This window comes from Crinia signifera, chromosome 3, assembly GCF_055691185.1.
Source record: "Crinia signifera chromosome 3, ASM5569118v1, whole genome shotgun sequence".
In the NCBI taxonomy this organism is placed as follows: Eukaryota; Metazoa; Chordata; class Amphibia; order Anura; family Myobatrachidae; genus Crinia; species Crinia signifera.
In genome coordinates this window covers 124,274,125-124,292,238 of record NC_139219.1, presented here as the reverse complement: position 1 = coordinate 124,292,238, position 18,114 = coordinate 124,274,125, and the positions used below count along the sequence as shown (strand labels likewise).

At 45.0% G+C, this 18,114-nt stretch overlaps 1 protein-coding gene across 5 annotated transcripts in view; it reads left to right on the top strand.

Moving 5' to 3' along the window:
• The window catches only part of LOC146063759 (chitin synthase chs-2-like), a 75,675-nt gene that overhangs the window by 18,290 nt on the left and 39,271 nt on the right, over positions 1 to 18,114 (top strand). For all 5 annotated transcript variants that reach the window (XR_014471656.1, XR_014471657.1, XR_014471655.1 and 2 more), the window contains exons 6-8: positions 731 to 898; positions 13,292 to 13,472; positions 13,610 to 13,723. Coding sequence is in view for 2 of the 5 variants with exons in the window: in XM_083176467.1 (XP_083032593.1) it covers positions 731 to 898; positions 13,292 to 13,472; positions 13,610 to 13,723 (463 nt within the window). In the remaining 3 variants the exon portion in view is untranslated. The remainder of the gene's footprint in view (positions 1 to 730; positions 899 to 13,291; positions 13,473 to 13,609; positions 13,724 to 18,114) is intronic.

Here is an 18,114-nt window from a genome sequence, read left to right as displayed (position 1 = left end):
ACCTATACCATATAAGCGTTGGTGATATAGTTCCCCCCCCCCCCCAAAAAAAAACATGTAACCAAACAAAGTATTGGTGATATAGTGGGGGTTCCTCCCAAACATTTAAGCGTTGATGATATAGTGAGGGTCCCTCCAAAAAAACGCAAGTAAATGTTGGTGACACAGTGGGAAAAAAAATACTTACCAAGTCCAGAGTCTTCAGCGGCATATCCTCAAACTCCCACAGCTTGCACAGAGTGAAGATGGTGGGCGAGGGAGATCGGCTCCACACACATCAATGTTTAACCATTTTCTGTGCAATTTAGTAATATTATGAGAAATCGATCAGAAAGTGGCTGAATATCGCTCCGTGGCTCATTAGGCCTATATCTATACAAACAGACAATAGATTTTCTTCACATATGCATGCATCCCCATATTGTTGAAGATCAGATTTAGATGCATGGTAGAGGAAATGTCACTGTGTTTAATGGTGTTCCAGGACGGTGATGTGGAGGTAATAGTAGGGTGGCTCAGGGCCACCGAAAGCTGAACAGAGCCAGGATGCTGGGAGTCTGTAACCAAATACGGGAGCTGAAGAACCAAACCGCACTCTACTTTATATAATGGTGGACAAAATTCTGAATTAAATAGGAGTGATAATATAAGTGTACTGGCAATTTATTATTTGTATGCAGGGTATGACTTGTCAGAAGCATCATTTCCATTTTTTTTATTCCTCTCTCAGGCTGGACAAATACAAGTCTTCGATGGAGGATGACACTTTCAACTTTGAGGCACACATTTATTTTGATGATGCTTTTGTTGATGATTCTGAGTATGAAAATGGCAAAAAGAAAAGATGTGTCAACAGATATGTGGAAGACCTGGTTACTGTAATTGAGGACGTTTACAGGTGAGAATACACTTTCATGCTATTACTATCAAGTTTGCGAAGGAGAGTGTGCATTTTGAAAATTGCATACATCACATAAATGAGCACACCTTGTAAGTTTAAAGTAGAAATGGCAATCATGCTGACATTACTACTTTTCCACAAAACCATCTTGAACCCCCACAAAAGTCACAATTGAGATACAAGAACCATATAGAAAGTTGGTAGTGAACACGAAGAAAGTACTGGAGGTTCTTAAAAGGGGATTGGTTCTAAATCCCAGGGGTCGGAATCCAGGCGTTCAAAATCCCGGTGCCGAAATCCCGACCAAGGGGGGACGTGGATCGCCCCGCCTTGCGGGCGCGGTGCCTCGCTACGCTCGGCACACTAATTTATTCTCCCTCTATGGGTGTCGTGGATACCCACAGAGGGAGAAAGTGTCAGGATTTCGGCAGTCGGGATTCCGGCTTCGGGATTTTGACCGCCGCAATTGTAACTGCATCCCCTTAAAAGGTGTCAAATTGCTGATTTTCAAAATTTTACACGTCTTTTTTTTACTTAAACCTTTGAGTGCCAACATCTCTGTGAGAGAGGCGCAAAATATCCACTAAAAATGCAAGTGTCACTCACATTTGTATAAATTAAAATAAAAAATGTTATGTAATAAAAGATTATATTTCATATATAATGTAAACTACATGTCATTATGTTGAATAAAAATTTATGAAAGGGTGACAGTTTCTCGGTTACATAGAAACATAGAATATGTTGCAGATAAGAACCATTTGGCCCATCTAGATGGCTCCTTATTTCTATATAAGGATATCATTATGTTTACCACCTCTGATGGGAGGCTATTCCACTTGTCCACTACAATTTCTGTGAAGTAAAGTTTTCCTCAAATTTCCCCTGAACCTCCCTCCCTTCAGTGTCAGTACATGTCCTGTTATAATACTTCCCGACCTTTGAAAAATGTTTCCCTACTGGACCTTGTTATAACCCTTGATATACTGTATTTGAAAGTTTCTATTATGTCCCCCTTTCCCTTCTCTGCTCCAAACTATACATATTGAGATTGTTTAGTTTTCCTGGTAAGTTTTGTGATGTAGGCCAAAAGCAGCAAATATCGTAAGAATATCGACTCCGAAAGTATGTATACATAACACATGTATGTATACCATTCAGTAATAGAAAAAATGTACAGGCACTATAACAAAGCACATCTAGAGAGGTTATTCTGGTTAATTCGCATCCTTGCGAGTCAACCTAACCCCGAATTGCAAATGGTGGTACGCCGGCCCACCATTCGCAAGGTGCGTACGTTCGGCGACCATCGAATGATGTGGAACATGCACGCATATGTAAGGTTGTTCTGAGCAACCTTACATATGCGTGCACAATCAGAAAGAAGTGGGCGGGCAGCTGACATCCGGTGATAATGTATATAACTATATGCACCAGTGGCGTAACTATAGGGCCGCAGCCCCCGCGGTGGCGGGGAGGCCCCAGGGGTCTGCGGGCGCTATTGTTTCTTCGCCAGCTCCCCACTGCTTTTGGGTGCAGCGTGGAGCTGGCAGGGGGGTCTGTGCAGCGCGGGGGTACCTGTGGTCAGGGAGAGGCTGGAGGTCCCTGCGGCACGGCTGAGTATGATGTTGCCCGGGTCCCTGCAGTGAAGTGGAAATACTGCGCTACCGTCGTGCGGCGGCAAGGGAAGCACTTCTGACTTTGAAAACACTGGGCGCATGCTGATTGGCTGAATCTCAGCCAATCAGTGTGCGGCCAGTGTTTTCAAAGTTAGAAGCGCTTCCCGCGCCGCCGCACGGTAGTGACCTCCAGCGCCACAGGGAGTGACCTCCAGGATCTCCCTGACCACAGGTACCCCCGCGCCGCACAACCCCCCTGCCAGCTCCCCGGGGGGGGGTCTTGTCTTTTAACGGGGGGGGGGGAATTGTCCCAGCGGGGGGGGAGCAAAATTTTCTTTTACGCCACTGATATGCACAGATATGTTGCTTAAACATAGTCACTTTACAAATTGCAAAAACTAACATGGATAAAGGGTAATAACCGCGTAAAAGTTAGTATCAAAGGTATGTAACATGTGAATATAGTTAAATATTGATTAAAAAACATGTACAGTAGATCAGTAGATTAATTTATGATTCTATCACATGCATATAAAAAAATAAAAATAAATGTTCAAGCATATCACGTCCTTTCACAAACCTGACTTGGTTCACGTTTGTTTTCTGGTTTCCAATGTTTCCAGGCTTGTCTGTGTCCATGCTGCTGCAGCAGCTGCTCTGCATTCCTCCTTGAGTAATCACCTGTGAGGCTCCCTGACTTCAGCACTGGTCACATGATCCATGTATATTCAAGTAATACCACTTCCTGGTTGTGACCTAATCGCTGCTGCGGTCAGTAGCCAATCCCCAGCTACCTAGGGGGATATAAGGACTCACTTGAGAACAGCTCAGGGCCTTGAACAACTAGTCTGATCCCTGTGTGTATCCAGTCCTCAGCATTCCAAGTCCCCAGAGTCCCTGTAGTTTTCTGTGCAATCTGCTGCTGCTACCTGCTGTTACCAAGGCTCTCTCCACCTGCCAGGTTACTTTCCCGACTGCCCGGAGTCAGACAGCATGGCGAGCGCAAAAAAGCTCCTTGCGGGCTCGCTGCGCTCGCCACGCTGCAGGCACGGTGGCTCGCTACGCGAGCCACCTATCCTATTCTCACTCTATGGGGGTCGTGGACCCACACAAGGGAAAATAGCGGGTGGCCGTCGGGCACCCGGCTGTCGGCGTTTTGACAGTCGGGATCCCGACGTCGGGTAAATGACTGTCAGGATCCCGACTGTCGGGAACCCGTCCGGCACCCGTGAAGAGGATAGAGCACTCCAGCATCTCTCTGCAGAGTTTGCTACAGGTCTTAAAGGGCCATCACCATCTTTAACTCCCTAGTCAACACAGGTGTCAACTCTAAACCTCACTTGTCATTCTCCTGAAAGTTTCCCAGAGACTGACTCCAAGGCTCCTGATTACCTGCTACAGTGAACCTCATCCTGCTGCTGCTGCTGTTGTTGTTACTACCACCTTGCCTGGTTCATTCCACCTGCTATAGTTGGTATTATATTATCTCCAGCATCCAGCTTATAGTCAGCTTCCCGAGTGCAGCACAGGACCATGGACTCCCAGGTCGACTCTGCCGTAATTGACTCCCAGGTCGACTCTGCCATCATCGACTCCCAGGTCGACTCTGCCATCATCGACTCCCAGGTCGACTCTGCCGTCATCGACTCCCAGGTCGACTCTGCCATCATCGACTCCAAGGTCGACTCTGCCATCATCGACTCCCAGGTCGACGCTACCGTCATCGACTCCCAGGTCGACGCTACTGTAATCGACTCCCAGGTCGACACTGCCGTCATCGACTCCCAGGTCGATTCTGCAATGATCCCCAGCTCCCAGGCTGAAGAATACACTATTGGTTCCCTGACCGACAGTGCCCTCCATTGGCTCCCAGGCCAACATACCCTTCTGGCTTCCAGACCAGATAGACTCTCCATTGGCTCCCAGGCCAATGTACCCTCCTGGCTCCTAGGCCAGACGGACTTTGCATAGGCTCCCAGGCCAACATACACTCCTGGCTCCTAGGCCAGACGGACTCTCCATTGGCTCCCAGGCCAACGTACACTCCTGGCTCTTAGGACAGACAGACTCTCCAGCAGCTCCCAGGCCATCCACACACCGTGTTGGCTCCCAGGCTGTCAACTGCCATGTCGGCTCCCAGGCCGTCAACTGCCATGTTGACTCCCAGGTCATCAACAGTCCATGCCGGCTCCCAGGCCATCAACTGATGTGTCGACTCCCAGGTCGTCAACAGTCTGTGTCGACTCCCTTGTCATCAACACATATCTGGCTCCCAGGCTGTCTACAGTCCGTGTTGACTCCCTGGTCGTCAACATCCCTCCGGCTCCCAGGCCAACAACATTCCTCTGGCTCCCAGGCCGCCAACACTCTGTGACGGCTCCTAGGCCATCCACTTCTCACCCAGCTCCCAAGCTGTCATCATCTCTCCGGCTCTCCAGGCCGACACAGTCCATTTACCATGCTCCAAGTTCCTCAGCTCCAAGCTCACTAGCACTCACTACCGAATGCAGTGGAATCCAAACCTCCTTATGGGGGTCCTTGGTGAAATCCGTTGGTGGTGTTAGACTTCACGCCTCTGATCAGAGTCTTGTCAACTCCCCCACCTAGCTGTGCCCGCAGTGCCAGTGATATATGAACTGTCCTTGACTCAAACCCCCAGTGTTCCAGTTCCCAGCATCCACAGCCCACTGCTGTCAAAGCCAGGAACACCAGAGACCCGAGTCCTGACACATCCATTTAAATGTAAAAAAATATATATACATGTATAGTGTGTGTGTTTTCTGTAAATGGACTGGATTGTTATGTGGCATGGACAATCACTGATATAATGGTAAATATCCTTTGCAAATAAAAGTCAGTGTAGACTTAATTTTATTTGCAGCTGCAAAGATGAAGACAGGTATTTATATGACATCAGCCACCCACTCTGGCACACTTTTTCCCTCTTGCTACCCATAGGAATGCCCAATGTTTTCATGGGATGCCCATGAAAGCTGGCGATCCCATGGGTGACACTCGACCCCGCCGCCGTCCACCTCCGGCCTTTCCAGCTCCCTGACAATTGCAAGTCGCCTAAGCTGTTCGCAAAAGGGGACCTGCACATATGCAGTCCCCAAACCATCGTAACTGGGCCAAATTTGGCCCCATCCTAACAGACCAAAATCACCCCCATATTGCACATTGCTCCTGCATCTTTGTATTCCCCACCCCCCAATGGTGACAGGCTGTAGCACTATGTGGGACAATGGAGGACTCATTCTGCACATACACAGAATGGGTCCTGTGCATGAATCAATTTTTTTATTAGATTTTATACGTGAGTTTATGTTAGATTTTGAAATAGATATCCTAAACTGAAAACAAAATCACTAGTCAAAATCAAACAACTTCAAATTCAATTTAAAAATCAATTTCAAAATCAAATCCTAGTAATGTGTGATTTGATGATTGAAAAATGTCCATTTGATTCAATATCAGTCATTTTAAATCAATTTTAAAATCAAACACAAAATATACGCTAATACTGAAGAATATCAATAAACATTAAATATAGTATTGATGAGTACTATCTTATGTTCATTAATAATTCTATAGATTGTAAGCTTGTGAGCAGGGCCTTCCTACCATTTTAGAATGGAAATATAGCAGTACTACTACTACAATAAAAAACAAAAGCAGGATTTATGTAAATGTTAAACTTTACATTCTAAAAATAAAACATACCACTAAAAATTGTTACATAAACAATGACATGAATAAAATTATATATAAAACATTAAACTGTAGCCTCATTACCAGGTACCGTTTAGAGGGGCATTCAAATATAGTGAAGTGTTGATCGGTAGGTTAGTGCACTTTACCATAGGTTACATTTGCTTCCATTGAAGAAAAGATGCAGTTGGAACCCTCAGGGAGTGCCGAGGTCCTCTCTACAGATATGGTGTCCTTTTTGTAAACCACTGGAGGAAGATGAACGGCAATGTTTGGAGCCAACAAACAGGTATCAGTGTCCTCACTAGTATTACGGAATCCAAAAGTAAACCGCTGGAGGATATGTCCTGATGTACCTTTGGTGTTGGATTGGGCGTCCTCTCACATGGATGGCTGCAGATTGCTTGGCCGCCAGAGGTATCCCAGGAGGGGAATGCCGGATGAGTTAACCAACTGGTCGTGGAAGCAAAAGGAGGGGGGGTCCCCAATAGACAATGAAGCAAAGTAATGATGGAAGAATGATCCGCTCCTTGTAGTGATATCCTGGTATTGAAGCAAAACACCTGTCGCGTACCTGCAGTAGCCTTGAAAAAGGATATCGCTACAAGGAAACCCCCCCCCTTTTGCTTCCATGACCAGTTGGTTAACTCATCCGGCATTCCCCTCCTGGGATACCTCTGGCGGCCAAAGCAATCTGCAGCCATCCATGTGAGAGGACGCCCAATCCAACACCAAAGGTACATCACGACATATCCTCCAGCGGTTTACAGTATGATACCGTAATATTAGTGAGGACTTTGATACCTGTTTGTGGGCTCCAAACATTGCCGTTCATCTTCCTCCAGCGGTTTACAAAAAGGACACCGTAACACTAGAGAGTACCTCGGCACTCCCTGAGGGTTCCAACTGCATCTTTTCTTCAATGGAAGCAAATGTAACCTATGGTAAAGTGCACTTACCTACCCATCAAATAACACTTCTCTATATTTCAATGCCCCTCTAAACTGTACCTGTAATGAGGCTACAATATAATGTTTTATATATAATTTTATTCATGCCATTGTTTATGTAACAATTATAGTGGTATGTTCGGTACTTGTGAGTTATCCGGGCGTCCGATGTGGTCATCGCATGCCATTATAATAAGGCATACGATGCGATGCGATGCGACGCGACGCGTTTTGCCATCGCGTCGCATCGTATGCCTTATTATAATGGCATGCGATGCGACGCGATGTTAACACTTCCCGCCCATTTTTAAACCCGCCCTCTGGCACATCTGGCAGAAAAACAGTGTGAGGTAGTTTCCAGAGGAGAGAGCAAGTGATTTACAGAGAGATAGTGTTTTACAGCGTTGGTGTATATTTGTGAGGTGAATTTTTGGACATTTGCCCCAATATTGCCCCATTTGGCCCCTTACACCTGCCCCATTTTGGCCCTTACACCATTATTCCCAAAATGGCTTTGGTTGATGGCATCTTCAGCCTCCCAAAAACTGAGGAAGAGACAGTCGTATTCCTGCAGGAGAAAGGGCTGCTCCCATTGACTGCCACATGCCCAAATGGCCACCCTATGCGCCTGTCCCTGAAAGAGCGCAAATGGCGCTGCTACATTAAAAGTTGCAGCAAAAAACAGAGTCTGCGGGCCTCCCTATTCTATCCTGGGTGCAGGCTCCCATTCATGACTATCCTGCGCTTCATCTATTGCTGGTGCGATGAACTGACGTCGATAGAGTTCTGTGCTAAGAATTTAAAGCTATGCAACAAAAGCACCATTTTTTATAACGCCTTGATGCGGGAGGCATGCCAATGTGACTTGATGGCACAGCCTCAACGGCAGATTGGAGGCCCAGGGCAAATGGTGGAGGTTGACGAAACACTGTTTGTGAAGCGCAAAGCCAATGTTGGCAGAGTACTCCCACAGCAGTGGGTGTTCGGAGGAGTGTGCCGGGAGACAGGGGACTGTTTCATGGTCGCAGTTGCCAAGCGAGATGCACCCACTCTCCTCGGTGCAATTGTGGAGCACGTGGCACCTGGCAGCACCATCGTCAGTGATTGCTGGCGCGCCTACCAAACTACTGAACTGGAGCGGGCTGGTTACAGCCACTTGCGGGTCAATCATCGGTTTAATTTTGTAGACCCAGAGACTGGTGCACACACCCAGAACATTGAGAGACTGTGGGGTTGTGCAAAATGGCGCAACAAACGCCAGCGGGGCACAGCCCGCCATCATCTTGATTCCTACATGCAGGAGTTCGTGTGGCGAAAGTGCCTGGCGGGAGACAGCGCATTTGAGCGCATTCTGCATGCGCTCACGTTACTTGATAAATAATGATGTTGATTGATTATTGTGTGCTTTGTGATTGTTTGTTATTCTAATTTATTTCATTAATATGTTAATTACACAGTTATTCCCTTTAATTCAGTTGTCCTTAATGTGTCAGATATGCATGATATTGATGAATGATATTGGATGCTCACAGCCACTCCACTATCAACGTGAACCCGAAGCGTGGCGAGCGCAGCGAGCCCGCGAGGGGCGGCGGTACGCGTCCTCCGACCTTTTCATGCCCTACTATCCACTAGGGCGTGGAGTGAGAATATAATAGTGTGGCGAGCGCAGCGAGCCACCGAGCCCGAAGCGTGGCGAGCGCAGCGAGCCCCGCGAGGGGACACGGATACCTTCACAGGTAAGCGCGTCCCTTCGCGGGCTTCCCAGGTGTCCATGGCGACGTGGACACCTGGGAAGCCCGCGAAGGGACGTGCTTACCTGTGAAGGTATCCGTGTCCCCTCGCGGGGCTCGCTGCGCTCGCCACGCTTCGGGCTCGGTGGCTCGCTGCGCTCGCCACACTATTATATTCTCACTCCACGCCCTAGTGCATAGTAGGGCATGAAAAGGTCGGAGGACGCGTACCGCCGCCCCTCGCGGGCTCGCTGCGCTCGCCACGCTTCGGGTTCACGTTGATAGTGGAGTGGCGTTAACAATGGGGATGGGACTGACATTGTGTCACTTTTTGGGACACTTTCTTGGGGGTTTTACACTGCTAAAATCGGGTGGTATCGCATCGCATCGCATGCCATGTGGTTAACATGCGATGCGACGTGATCACTTTACATGGTACCCGATGTAAAATCGGGTTCGGGTGGTCATCTCCTCGCGTCGCATCGCATGCCATTTGGTTAACATACGATGCGACGCGATGCGAAATCGGGTTCGGGTGGTCATCTCGTCGCGTCGCATCGCATGCCATTAGGTTAACATACGATGCCATGCGATGCGACGCGATGCGTATACGACCAAAAATCGGGCGCCCGGATAACTCACAAGTACCGTATGTTCTTTTTTAGAAAGTAATGGTTCATATTTACATAAACCCTGCTTTTTTTTTTTATTGTAGTAGTAGCGCTGCTATATTTCTATTCTATTGTGTTTTTCTGCTTTGTAGGGCCTGACTACCCCTGCCCTCTAGCAGCTGCTCATTGGGATCCAGACTATGGGGGTTATTCTAGTTCATTCTTTCTGACAAAATCCTTCTTAGATGGACAAAACCATGTGCACTGCGGGTGGGGCAGATGTTATTTGTGCAGAGAGAATTAGATTTGGGTGGGGTTTTTCTTCAAAGTGAGATCTATATTGCAGTGTAAAATAAAGCAGTCAGTATTTTCCCTGCACAGAAACAAAATAACTCACCCAAATCTAATTCTATCTGCACATGTTACATCTGCCCCCCTGCAGTGCACATGGTTTTGTCCATCTAAGAAGGATTTTGTCAGAAAGAATGAACTAGAATAAACCCCCATATCACAGGCATCTGAATTTATTCTCTATTGAATTTTAAAAAAAAAACTGCTCCAATTACTAGTAAATAAATAAATACATAAATGGCTATATAAAATATATAAGACCACAGATAAAAGTCCTTGCACAGAAACATTGATAAAAATCATGGAGGAGTAAGAACATTAAGAAATTATATGAGACTAGGAAACTAATAATATCACACTCTATAGAAGACAAGATATGAAAGGATAGAGGAACCACAATATCAAAGTACAATACAATACTCTGACATAGGAACCCCCAGCATTTCATGGGCCTCTCCATGCAGATGCTGGGCATTCCCATGCGAATGCCGTCCCATAGCACACAAACATAAGTCAGTATCCACTGACTTATATGTGTGAGCCCGGGAGAAATAATTTGATGGTAATGATTTCTCCTGCGGACACATGCCAGGGGATGTGTTTTCATAACACAAGACCTTGCATGATTGGGAGAGGATACAGCGGTGGGGGTGGGGTGTTTCGACAGGTTGAGCACTCTGGGACTCAGTAATACCCCTTTTACACCGCCGAAAAATCTGGGTCAGCGGCGGGTCAGACCCGGATCTTCGGCGGTGTAAATCCCTAATGCCGTGTCCCTTTACACGGGACTTCTACCCAGGTCCTGACCTGGGTAGAACACGGCTAGGACCTGGGTAGAGGGCAGTGTAAATGGGAACGCCGGGTCGGATGACCCGGCTCCCATTTACATGAATGGGGAACGTCCAACCTGCGGACCGTAGCGTCCGCAGGTTGGACGGATTGTAAGTCTGACACTGACAGCCGGCGCTGCTGTCTGCTATACTCTGCAGACAGCAGCAGCGGGGGAGGGAGGTGAACGGATGCCTGTGTGCGGCATCCATTCACCTCCTGTGCGACGGCGGGGGGAGTGTGCGCGGGGACTGGGGGCAGCCCAGCAGCTTACCTTAGTGCTGGGCTTCCCCCAGCAGCGTTCCGGTCCGGCGGCGGCTTTGATTGGCGCTTGGAGATGACATCATCCTGTCATCTCCAAGCACTGGGGGGGGGGCGCGGGTGCGGGCCAGTCTGTCCGCCCGGTGTAAATTGCACTAAACGCCGGGTCACACCCGGCTTGAACCTGGGTCTAAAAAAGCCGGGTGCGACCCGGCGTTTTGGTGTAAAAGGGGTCTCAGCTGCAAAGAGTCCACCAAAATCAGGCCCTGCGTATTAGCACTGCGTATGATGAGCACTTATGACAACTAGATCTACAGACAATATGAACTACAGATCAGTTTCCCACTGACGGGAATATCAGAACTCATGATATTCTCACAACCACATGCACACTCTCCAATACTCCTGATTCCTGATATGTGTAAATGCAGGCTATTGATTGTGCGAGCTTGTCTCTGGGTGGAGACCATGAATGTGCACACGATACTGAATAGCAAATGCAAACGTCTCTAAAAGCTTTGGATACTGCTTAAACTTTGTTGAATATCATTTTCAAAAAAGCAATGCTGTAATGGTAATAATCATCTCTAATACAACCCACAGTAGTAGATCATTGTGAACAATATGTCTATGGATACATCACTTATCTATACTGTGTGTAAAATACCATTTATAATCACCCTATTGTTAGTAGAAGAATACTCATTGACATTCACCCTGAAATCAGGGGCGGATTTAGGGATGAGGGCGCCCCTAGGCCAGGGTTGCCGACTTTAACATTCTCCTCTCCGGGAGAAGCCCCGAGAGGAGAGTTTCAGCAGCCGCTCGGGGGCGGGGCTAACGAGTGACATCACTAAGCCCCGCCCCCATACTGTTAAAAGCATCGAATTCAGGGATCTCCATGGAGGGGGCGGGGCTAAAATGACGCGATTGTGCCGTTTTAGCTCCGCCACCTCCTCTGAGACCCGAGGATTGCGGCATTTTAATGCCGCGATCCGGGGGTCAGCGGGGGTCCCCCCTGAATCCGGGAGGGTTGCCCACCCTTCCGGGGGCCGGGAGGGGGTACCCGATTTTCGGGAGACTCCCGGAAATTCCGGGAGGGTCGGCAACCCTGCCCTAGGCACAGCAATAACGTTTGCCCCTTCCCCGCCTAATTGTATTATTTTTATGGATTACTTATAAGCCCTCATTTGATAATAGCCAATATAATGGATTTATAAAAAAAGCCACTATCTGTGGCGTGTTGTGTTATTATGAATACATATTACTAAGTAGGACAGTTTACAGGGGCAGTATCTGCATGTCCTATCCATTTACACTCTATTTAAGATGGAATATAGTACAGCATAGTGAATATTTTGCAGGTATTGGTACATTTTGGGCTGACAGTACTATCACAGGCATCAAAGTGCCACCCCTAAACATGTGCCGTCCCTAGGCACGTGCCTCACGTGCCTAATGGGAAATTCGGCTCTGCCTGAAATGCCCAACTCTGTATAAACTGTCCGGGCTCTCTCAAGGGCTTAACTCTACACTGTTCTCCATTCTCTATCTTGAAACCTCATGCCTCTCACAGCAGCTTGTTCTCTAGCCACAGAGATGATTACAATTCTGTTAGCAACTCACCAATCACCTTTCAGCTGCCAAGTGTCAAGGTAGGATTGAAGGCAAACTCATCAGAAAGGGACCTGGCTCAGCTTCATCTTCTCTCTTTGGGCCTTATTCTAGTTCACTCTTTCTGACAAAATCCTTCTTAGATGGACAAAACCATGTGCACTGCAGGTGTGGCAGATGTTACTTGTGCAGAGAGATTAGATTTGGTGGGGTTTTACTTCAAAGTGAGATCTATACTGCAGTGTAAAAATAAAGCAGCCAGTATTTACCCTGCACAGAAACAAAACAACTCACCCAAATCTAATTCTCTCTGCACATGTTACATCTGCCCCACCTGCAGTGCACATGGTTTTGTCCATCTAAGAAGGATTTTGTCAGAAAGAGTGAACTAGAATAAGGCCCTTTGTGTCAAACAAGCCCCCGCTCCTCTGTTTTCTACCCTATTTCACATCACGGATGTTTAGTTCACTCTCAGATAGTGCTAATGGTCCACTAGAAACCCACTAGCTGCCATCTTGGCATAGCCCATTGTAGCAAATCTCCATCTTGGGTGGGTCCAGGATTTATAGCTCCAGGGATATGAGGTATTGCTTTGTTTATGTCTTTAACCTCTATATAAGGATGAGATCAGATAAAACACACTTAAACCTGCTGGTCTGTGGCTCATTTTTATTTATTTTTACATATAATATATTAAAATATGTTTTCTTAGATATTTCACACTCAGCAAGAAGGAAGTGTTTTATCAAAGCAGAACAGCAAAATACAAAATACAAACGATTGTATCTACACCGTATGGTGGAAGGCTGCGGTACACTCTTCCTTGTGGAAATCTGCTATATGTTCACCTGAAGGACAAACAGAGGATTCGAAATAAGAAAAGATGGTCACAGGTAAAAATAATCATGATTATCATCATAATAAGCTATGGTCATTATTATTCTAATTGTAGTCAATGTTTTAAGGATATATAGTGCTTTATTTTAACCAAATAGCATTTGTAATAACATCCAATCTGTTCTACTTACAGATAATGTATTTGTATTATTTGCTGGGATGGAAACTAAATCACAAATATGAAAATATGAAATTAGCTGAAAAAAAAGATAAGGATGAAATTGATGGTATAGAATCAGAATTCAATGTAAGTAAAATACCTTTATTCTCGAGAGATAATAGGATCATTTCCAAAAACGCATATACTGTATCTCTTAAAAGACAACTGGTTTATCATAAGGCAGTTCCTCTTGGCCATGTTATAATTTTAACCATCTAGTTCAGGGGTGGGGAACCTCAGGCCCTGGGGCCGTATGCAGCCCCCGTAGCCTTCTGAGTGGCCCTCCCACCCACCAGGCGGCTTTGCCGGGAGTCAAGTAAAGGGGAATTCTCGCGAGAGGTCAGTAGTTCTCGCAAGATTCCTCTTAAATCAACAGCAACTGAGTCAGTCCTATTCAGCGGCAGCCGCCGAAGCGTGGGACGGCTGCAGCAGGACAATTTGTAAGAGTTCTTTCTGAGTATGAACAGACAGAATGATTTCAACTCATTTTTTATTCAACTTTTGGAGTTTGTACTTACCAAAAACTATTTCACATGCAATGAGAGATACTACCTCCAGGTAAAGGGGACAGCGATGGGGACAGCATGTGCCCCAATGTATGCGAACCTTTACCTGGGGTGGTGGGAGAGGGAGGTCATGTTTGGCGAGATTAATAACATCTATACGGATCATGTCGTACTGTATCTCAGATATATAGACGACATCCTATTAATATGGGATGGAGATCAAAAAGATCTGGAGACCTTTATCAACATCTTGAATCATAATTCCCTAGATCTCAAGCTATCAGGCAACAGCAGCAAAGAAGAAGTCAATTTCCTGGATTTACGCATACGAATTGAGGACAATGGCCAAATTTCCACAGACAATTATCGTAAAGAAACTGCCACGAACAGTCTCCTTCATGCAACCAGCTGCCACCATCCAGCCACCATTAAGGCAATCCCAAAGGGAGAAATCCTAAGAACTAAAAGAAACTGTTCACAGACTACCGACTTTGCTATTAGGGAACAACAACTTTGTGAAAGACTCCATCAGAGGGGTTATAGCAAAAGATCAGTAAAAAAGGCCAAAAAGGAAGTAAGAGAACGCCCTCGAGAATCACTGTTGACCCCAAAAATCAGAATACAAAAAGAAGAACCAGTGAGGTTCATTGGGACCTTCAGTAACAAGTGGCGGTATATTAACGAGATCTTACAAAAACACTGGCCAGTTCTCCACACAGATATTGACTTAGTGGACATCCTTCCCAGGAAAGTCCAGATTAGCTGGAGACGCTCAAATAATCTAAAGGACGTCCTGGTCCAGAGCCATCTCTCCAAGATACAAAAAACACTCATTTCCAAAAAGGGTTCTTACTGTTGCCGCCAGTGCAAAGCATGCCCCTTCATGGTACCCACAACAAATTATTTTGATAGATATGGTAAAAAATGGAATATAAGTGAGTACATTGATTGTACCACCGAGGGAGTAGTGTATCACTTGAAATGTCCATGTAACCACATTTACATCGGAAAAACAAAAAGGAAACTTAAAATAAGAATCTTGGAGCATGTAAACAGTATCAGGAGAGCAAAACAGGATAAAAGCAACTTTAAAAACCTCACCCCCATAGCCTCCCATTTTTTATTACATCATGGAGGCAATCCCTTGGGATTACAAGCGTTTGGGATGAAACACATCAGTGTAAACATCAGAGGAGGGGATGTTGATAAGAAATTATTACAGTATGAGACGAAAATGATATTTATGATGGACAGTGTATATCCGAAAGGTCTCAATGAGAACAACAGTTATACACATTTCCTGTGATAACATTCTAAATACTGAAAATATCCTGACATGCTCCATTTCCTCCCTTTTCCCTCTTTTTCCTCTTTTTCCGCCCATGTCTTTTCCTTAAAAATATTTTGCAACAATTTATCTCAAGACCATAAAATCCCTATTGGAGGATTAACGAATATGAATTAGAGTTAATAAAACCAAATTATGGTACATAAGTCAATGATTTGAAGCTGTATCTGGGGAAAGGTTATAATACACAACGCATTTAAAATACCTATTTAAACCATGATTATAGTTTATCCAGATATTCCAATATAAATATATGGATATCTGTTGGAATATGAGAACGTATCCATTTTGTTCAAAATATGGACAATATTGAACAATGATATATAGCAGTTTTGCATAACCCAAATTAATATGGGTTGGAATATGAGAACGTATCCATTTTGTTCAAAATATGGACAATATTGAACAATGATATATAGCAGCTTTGCATAACCCAAATAAAAATCATCCGGTACAAGTTATATTAGAATGCCATGGGACCAAACCCACATCATCACACTTATAAAGGATGGAATGCACACACAATCACTTATTTTATCACCACATTTTTATATATCATTTTCCACTGAGTTCTTCACTATGATTTTTCTCTCACATCAACCATCCCAAAAAGCTAAGATAAAACTCACTGATTAAAACTTATTCACTATTTAATACAACACACGAATAATTCACACAATCTCAAATATCAATAGTATTTACTATATCTTTCACAATAATCAACAAGACAAATGCACCCCAACATATTTATTTATTTAACACCAACATTTATTTGTACTTTATTTCTCTCACTAATTTCCCTCATTTCTCATCTTTATCTACAAAATAAACATTCATAAAATTGATACAAGAAGGAGAGCTAGCTGCAATATCTGCATTGTTCCTATAATCTCATAGTATTTTAAAAGGTATTTAGTATCCTTACGATCCAATTCCCCACCTTCTGTATAAAGAACACACAGTTTGGGATACTATACCCTAATAAGGGTTACCCGTACTCAGTATAAGTAATAACCAAGTACCCTGAGGAAAAGATTGGTTGAGGAAAACACGTGAACCAGAATACCTCCTGTAATTGGTAGCCGTCCATTTAAATATCATCCAAGTGGGACGATCGGGTTCTGCCTTGAAAAAACTGCCACTAGTGAAACGCGCGTCGGCGTTCATGTGTCCTATGTGTTAGAGTCCTTAATATAATAATTAAATGTGATGTTAGTTCTGTAATAGAATAATTTGCGCTCTGACGGAGAGACAGTGTGAGACTACACCCGCTCTGCCGGCTGCACGAACAGAGCCAGAGTAGCGGCTGCAATAGTTTGAGTGATATACAGTCTCTGTACTTAGCACTTACCCTGCATTTTGACTGAGTGACAGCGCGAGACTGTACCCGTTCTGCCAGCTACCTGAATAGAGCTGGAGTAGCGGCTGTAATAGTGTGATTAAAACACACTTGATATGTAATACTTGCCCTGCACTCTAATTGAGTGACAGCGCGAGACTGTACCCGCTCTGCCAGCTGTCTGAATAGAGCTGGAGTAGCGGCTGTAATAGCGTGATTAAAACACACTTGATATTTAACACTTGCCCTGCACTTTGACTGAGTGACAGCGCGAGACTGTGCCCGCTCAGCCAGCTGTCTGAATAGAGCTGGAATAGCGGCTGTAATAATACTTACCCTGCACTTTGACTGAGTGACAGCGCGAGACTGTACCCGCTCTGCCAGCTGTCTGAATAGAGCTGGAGTAGCGGCTGTAATAGCGTGTTTAAAACACACTTGATATTTAATACTTGCCCTGCACTTTGAAAGAGTGACAGCGCGAGGCTTTAACCGTTCTGCCGGCTGCGGCAATAGAGGTGAAGCAGCGATTGTAACAGCTTCAACATACCCAATATTTAACATCTGTCCTGCGCTGTGACGAAGTGACAGTGTGAAACTGTACCTGCTCTGCCGGCTGCATAAATATAGCCTGAGCAGTGTTAGTAACAGTCTCAATTTTGACGGAGTGATAGTGTGAGATTGTACCCCCTCTACCGGCTGCAAGAATAGAGCCGGAGCAACGGGTGTAATAGCTGAACAAATCCTTGTGAGAAAGGTATAACAGCTATTTTCAGTCTTTAATATTCGTCCTAAAGCTAAACAGCAGCCTTAATGAATAGCTGTACAAGCCCATAATAAAGCTCACGCTACAATTAAACCACGGTATTCACGATATTCCAGTCTATCCATATGTATTGTATAGTCAGCATAATTACCAATTGATGCTGGCAAATATGTCAAATTAAAAACTTACCAGTCCCTAAAAGACGGAGTTAATAGCTATGACAGTCGGCAAAATTAGTCGTATATTCTAAAACTGTATAAAAAAGCTATTGTATTTCTCTGTAAAATAAATAATAGGGGACAAAAGGTAGACATATTAAACAATTGATACAAGCGACTATTGCGCACACAGCCCAAACAGTCTGAAACATATTGGCTACTTTTTGCAACACATGCACATGTTACCTAATCAACAGTAATAAATTGGAATTACGGCAGTGATTCAAACAATAATTGAGCCTGCACCCAATAAAGTGTATGAAAGTGATTGTAAAAATCTATGATCTTTGTGTTATTCCATCTT